This window comes from Apium graveolens, chromosome 5 (genome assembly GCF_009905375.1).
Source record: "Apium graveolens cultivar Ventura chromosome 5, ASM990537v1, whole genome shotgun sequence".
Lineage (NCBI taxonomy): Eukaryota > Viridiplantae > Streptophyta > Magnoliopsida > Apiales > Apiaceae > Apium > Apium graveolens.
The window spans coordinates 2,986,142-2,993,057 of record NC_133651.1 but is presented as its reverse complement, the minus strand read 5'-3'; the positions used below and the strand labels follow the sequence as shown (position 1 = coordinate 2,993,057).

The following is a 6,916-nucleotide window of genomic DNA, read 5'->3' as shown; positions in this document are numbered from 1 at the left end:
CCAAATAAACTAAAATGCATTGACTCATTATAATTCGAACTTATCTAAATATGTAATACCAATAAAGATTATTTATATATAAGCGATTTTATTTTCAATATTTTATTTAAAAAATTATATATGTACATTTTAATTACTTTTTATAATAAAAAATGTGTTAAAAATATATGAGATATATTTTCAAACAAAAAAATGATTAATAAATAAGATAATAATCCATTTATGTACTATACCTAACTTTATATGTGGAATTCAATTTTTTAAAATTAACTCTACAAATATTCAAGTAATTATCTTTTTTTTTTCCGGAATTCAAGTAACTATCCTAAAAGCTAAATAAAATATTCACTTAGCACACTTACGTATTATGTGTATGATAAAAAACACATATAACAATATGGTGCAGTCATAATATAAAATCAAAGTTGATTTTAATGAAAAATGTTAGTTTTTGAAATTTAACGTATGTGTGTTTGGAAAAATGTTAGTTTTTTTACACGACTCTTAACAAAATAAGATTAAGTTATATGTGTCTATTTAGCATTTGAATTATCGTATATTACATTTCTTAAAAAATTACGATAGTTTCAATTATTTATATGCTAAATATCTGATTTATGTACATATATAATCATTATTAATATCTAGTGAGGCAATTGATTACCTAACTAACATGTATTTATAATTATTCAAAAATTAATATTATGTAATAAATAAATTGCAATAATTTATACATGGTATTCGCATTATCACCAACAAACAATCCATATCCGTTTTTTACGCGACCGAGTATCAATCATGTAACATAAAAATAAATTATATATTGTATGACTTATTATTGATGTTCATGATTTGTTTCAAGAATTTGAAGGAAAAATTGTAATTATATTGTTATTTAAACTATTTTTTAGATTTTTCATTACAACTCTAATATTTCTTCAAATAATAATTTGATAATATTGTATACTATTCTCCTAAAATTAAATATTTTTCAATTCGATAAAGTTTTATAAATATTAGTCGAACTGGTTAATTCCTTCAAATTATTGAACACTATATATTTTTTAAATAGTATAAAATGTATTGAATCAAATGCTACAATATAGTTTAGATATAACTTTTATTTGAATAATTCAAATATTAAAATAATTCAAAATATTTGTACAATATTATCTTGATCAATAAATATTGTTTATCTAAAAGAATTCTTTTTAAAATGCTAGTTTTTTTAAGTAAAAAATGAAAAATATATCGATTTAATCTATCATCGTAGTTTTAACAAATCTCGTGAGATCTCATATCAAATTTCAAATATTTTTAAAATCGGGACAAGTCCCAAAACACATCAATTTATATTAATATAAGATATCAAAAAATTTTACATTATTGGTAAGATATTCTCGTCGAACTTGTAATTTAAATTTACTAAACGTAGAATGTGACAATATTTTTCGGCTAGTCATGTAGTCAAATTTCGAGTATTTTTTGAACAATGGGCCAAATTATGATTTCAAATTCAAGATAAACTAAAATTTATTGACTCATTATAATTCGAACTTATCTAAATATTTATTACCAATCTAGATTATTAATATATAGGCGATTCTATTTTCAATATTTACTTTAAAAATTATATATGTCCATTTTAATTATTTTTTATAATAAAAAATATGTTAAAAATATATGAGATATATTTTCATACTAAAAATTAATAATAAATAAGATAATAATCAATTTATGTACTATGCCTAACTTTATATCTGGAATTCAGTTCTTTAAAATTAATTGTACAAATATTCAAGTAACTGTCATTTTTTTTTGCGGAATTCAAGTAGCTATCTTTAAAGTTAAATAAAATATTACTTTAGCACACTTACATATTATGTGTATGGATGATAAAAATCTCATATGACAATATGGTGTAGTGGTACGAGATTGTATAGAAGAATGAAGCAACTCGAGTTTGATTCCCACCAAACACAACTTTTATATAAATATTAAAAACAGGGGTAGTTTAGTCTTTTCAATGAGACTTTTTAATCTCAAAATATTATCTCCTTGTTGTGTTATTATATATAGAAAAGATTTTGTAATGTTGTTTTAAAAAAAAATTAAAAAAAATATTTTGAAGTTATGTTTTAAAGAAGCATTAAAAAGCGTGATTAATTTATCTAGTTTAAATACTAAAATAGGTGTTATTATGTAAGATAAATGATAATAAACGTAAAGAAAAAGTATAAAAATTAGACATGAAAGTTTTTTCGATGTTGAAAATATATATTACACCATACATTTCGGTTATGCCTTATTTATCTATCTATACTATTATATTAAGTAGTTGGTATTTTCACCATAATTATAGTAATATTTAAAATAAAACACTCTCATAAATAAATAAATATTTATAACAGAATAATAATATGTTTATGGTTTTCGTTAAAATAAAATAATATATAAAATTCACCCGGTTGTACTAAACAAAATTATACCATTGATCAAATTTTAATTAAAAAATTATAAAACTACATGTACTTAGTTGGATTTGAAGAATCGGGTTAGAATAAAATAATAAATATTATTGATCCCGCTAAAAAGAATATATTATTTGACCGGACCATAACAAAATTAAATTTTGAAAGGAAATTCGCGGGATCAATATAATGTCATCAAATTAAAACAAATTAATACATATTATCCATTTGGTCTAAAATAAAATAATAATCACCCCAAGTTGAAATAAAATTAAACAAAATGGTAAGTATAATTATATGGATTTGGTTAATATAACGGGCTTAAGCTAACACACATTTTTTTCATTGCCATATAAAATTTTACCATTGATTTGGGTTTAAATATATTACACTAACAATATAGTTAGTTGAATTTGGTTGGTTAATAAATTAATAACAATTCGTATACTATTGATTTCAGTTAAAAATTATCTTTTAATTTACTAATCTTTCGTAAACACGTCTATAAATATCAATAAAAATATAAATTTCAATCATTACATATTTTTTTAGAACTGTAGTATCACTAACTTATACACCCATGTGTATATTAATAAATATTATCAAATCATATTATTAAAATTTTAAATAAATAAATTTCATATTTTAAAATTTTTACTTCAAATTAAATTAAAAAAATTATGTAATATTAAAAATAAATCATGTATTTCACGGGTTTTAGGTTAGTATAACATAATATTTAGACGATCACAAAAAAGTTCAGAAATTCCATCATTCAGGCATTTACCGATTCAAGCTAATATTTAGGTAATTTTTTAAAAAATAATTTTTAAATATATTTGTTATATTTGATTTCAAATAAATATAAACATAAACTTAATTAATTTTGGTAATCAAAACAATATTTTAAAGTACTCCAAACCATCTATGAGTTTAAAAAAAATATTACTAGTTCGCTCGGTTGGTAAGAGCAAGGATTATTTATTAAGGCAATTCAAGATTCGACTATTTAAGTAAACGTTAAATATATTTGCCCTTCTAGTTGAGACCGAATTCAAATTTAGCTCTTTATAAATAGGGGTTGTTCATAACCGAGATTTAAAACATTTAAAAACCCAGAAACCTTGATAATTCCTCGTCAAAAATACAATTGCTTGAATGCTCAATCTATAGGGCATTTCTTGTGTTTCTTATTCACCTCGACATACTTCTTTTCTTTTCATTATTTATCGATAGATAATATCGTGGATCATGAATCATGCACATAGCAAGTTCGGCTGCTGTTGCTATATTTACCATACCATATCTGATTGGATTAAATTAGGCCCATATTTCAGGCCCAGTCCGGCCTGCTTGTCAAAGTACACCATCGGCACCACACGATATCATTCCAAATTTCACAAGTGGATCTTTCAACTGCCTAAAATATAAAATTCTCGCGAGACACCCAAAATATCCACGAAATACGTTCTTGAGCAATTCATATTCAAACTTTTAAATTTTAATAAAAAATACGTGTTCATTTTTGTTTTTACAAAAAATGCGCATGTTTAACATGTTCACTTTTGTTTTTACAAAGAATGCGCATGTTTAACATGCGTATTCATAAAAAAACGAAAAATGAATATGCATGTTCAACGTGCGTATTTTTTGTTATTTTTTTTAAAAAACTAAATACACATTCTCTATATGCGTGTTCTGTGGTTATTTTGGGAGCACAATACCACCAATAGGCATCTTGGGCATTTCTCCCAAATGATGAACATTTTGGTTTTTCACTAATTTCAAAATATTAAATTTATAATCTATGAATTTCGATTTATGCTTTTAATTATTTTCATAATGATGATATAATTTAATTGAAATGCTTGTATTATTAATTTTGAATGTTGTGAAAATCAATAGCAGATACAATTGAAATGATACCGATTAATTTAATAACCGAAAACAAGTCTGAATTATTTTTAAGAAAGCTGTAACAACTAACTAAATTTCAAAGATTATATCGATATATTAATACCAATATTTATATATTGTGAACATGAGCACACAATAAGTTTAAAAAATTATAAAGTTAATATTTTTTTATTAATTTATTTTTTATAATAATATTGAACCCCTTTATTCATCAAAACTCGACCAATTAAAATAATTAAAAATTATAATTTTTTTCGACCAATTAAAATAATCAAAAATTATAAATTTTCCCGAATTTGAGTTTACAGCGAGTTTTCTGGATAAGTAGATAAGGCACTTACTTTTACTACACAGTTTAAGAGGTTGAACAAAGGGCCCCACTGAAAAACATGAAACAGTAGTACGTGTAGCTTCAAGAGGCTTCCAAGGCAAACGTGTTGCTAATATGTGATGCCACGTTGCATCTGCAGCTGCTCCCTCTTGAAGTTTCTCACTCTTCTGTTCTTCACCCTGTTTTTTACTCTATAAAACACTAAAGACCCTTTGTATAAACCCTAATATTGCTCATCAATCTTATCTAATTATCAATCTCAATTTCATCAATGGCTTTCAGATCTTCGGTAAGTTCACGAAGCCTAGCTTGTATTTATTATGTATGAGTAATACTGTTATCGAACTCAGAACCTGAAACGTCGATCTACGGAGGAGTTAGTTTGTATGTCAATTATTAAGTGTAGTACATGCTATATATCTGAATTCTGAGCTGGTTGTTTTTATGTGATGAAGCAGAATGTTGTGAAATCAGTTGTAGGGCGTCTCAGGATTGGAGCAAGTCCGGGATCTACATTTACCACTTCCACCACTCCCAAGCTCAATCCGCAGACTATTTCTGCTGATCAGTCCGGCCATAATCCAAGATCAGTGAAGTATGTATTTGTTTCTCAGTTGTTTTTAAACCTCGAGACGGGTGAAGAAGGTCTGAATAGGATCATATACTATATTCTGACCGTATAAACACTTGATTGGTATCATTTAATCGGTTTTTGTGGTTTTTCGTGCCATGAACACACAATAAGCGCGGAAATTTGTACTGATCATGTTTTTTTTTTGTATACACATAGGGGCGGATCCTGGAATTATTTTTAGGGGACACCCGGTAAAATTTGAAAATATACTTCTATCGTTTTGAATTTTATGGGGGCACTCTTGTATATTTTCAAAAAAATTAATGATGAAAAAATCTAAAAGTTAATTTTAGAGGGGACACATGTCCCCCGATATCCCGTGCTAATCCGCCCCTGTACATAGAGGTTCACCACTATTAAAAAGACGTAATCAATCAAAATGAATTAATCTTATAAATTTTAGCGTACATGAGCACTTGTAGAAACTTCGTTGTTTAATTTTAGTGATTACTGATTTTGGTGATCATGTTAGCATATGTAGTTATCAACTCGTGTAAATGAGCAGGAGGAGCAAGGGAGATTGGGTCCCAGTTTACGTGTCGATTGGGCTGATACTGTTGGCAGCTGGTTTTGGTGGGCTTACGGCGATACACCAAATGGGCCGGGCTCCGGGAGTGTACGTGAAGAAATCGAGAAGAGAGACGGTGCCTGAGGTGGATGATCCGGATCAGCAGCTGGAGTACGCTGATCGCTTCACGAACAAATCATTCTTTCGAAAAATTGCTCATGTTCAGGACTATGATCTGCCTCACCACAACATGCCTGATCCTATTCGCGACGACGTTTATGCAAAGTATGCGTACATCTTACCCTCCATTTACAAAGTCCCTCCATTTACAAAGTCCGTAACTCGATTATTGATATCGATGTAGTCATGTTGTACAATTTTACACATTTTGCTCCGTAATTGTAGCAACCTCCGAAATTATTGTTATACCAAATTCTCCCTAATGTTCGGGAATAATGCAGGAGGCCAAGAGCGGAGACATTGAAATCAGTTGGAGTGGATCCAAAGGCGCACTAATCTAAACTGTTAGAAGCTAACAGCAATCTGCCTCAGAGTCGTATACTCCGAATATACGACTCGGGGCAGAAAATGTGATGTTTTTGCTCTCTCCTACGGTCGTATAGAAACTTGAATTACTTTCTTGACTAATTCAAGATGAAATAAAAATAGGGAAGAAGAGCTTGTATATTGTTGTTTGTAACTTATTTTGAGTTTCAATTTCTGTCATTGGATGTATTTTGCCGGTGTATTATTTGCGTTAAAATAAGTAATTTATGAATTAACGAAATAAGTGACTTGTAAGTGATTGATAAATGTTTATAAGTTATACAAGTGTTTGGATAATTTTATTTATAGGTCAGAATTTTTTTTATTTAAATAAGCTAAAATAAATAATTTTTAAATAATTATATTAATTATTATATTTTAAGTTATATTAATATTTAAAAAATATAATTTAAAATTAAAATTGATAAAAATGAAAAATTAAAAATAAGTGGAGAAAAAGTACGTCATTACTAACATTTAACTTATCAGCTTATAAATTATAAATTCAA

At 26.9% G+C, this 6,916-nt stretch overlaps 1 protein-coding gene across 2 annotated transcripts; it reads left to right on the top strand.

Annotated features, from left to right (window-relative positions):
* The first annotated feature begins 4,851 nt into the window (after positions 1–4,851).
* On the top strand, positions 4,852–6,587 carry LOC141723893 (uncharacterized). Of its 2 annotated transcripts, none has more exons than XM_074525837.1 (4): positions 4,852–5,008; positions 5,178–5,314; positions 5,859–6,146; positions 6,323–6,587. In XM_074525837.1, exons 1-4 carry the CDS (start codon positions 4,991–4,993, stop codon positions 6,375–6,377), a joined length of 498 nt encoding a protein of 165 aa, XP_074381938.1. In that variant the 5' UTR covers positions 4,852–4,990; the 3' UTR covers positions 6,378–6,587. The 2 variants fall into 2 exon arrangements, with proteins under 2 accessions (XP_074381938.1, XP_074381937.1); XM_074525836.1 differs by having other exon boundaries at positions 4,865–5,008; positions 5,175–5,314.
* Positions 6,588–6,916: the final 329 nt, after the last annotated feature.

Excerpts from the sequence above, each read along its gene's own strand:
- LOC141723893 (XM_074525836.1), top strand. Across the intron at positions 5,315-5,858 it reads CATAATCCAAGATCAGTGAA|GAGGAGCAAGGGAGATTGGG; the intron begins GTATGTATTTGT and ends GTAAATGAGCAG. Across the intron at positions 6,147-6,322 it reads CGCGACGACGTTTATGCAAA|GAGGCCAAGAGCGGAGACAT; the intron begins GTATGCGTACAT and ends GGAATAATGCAG.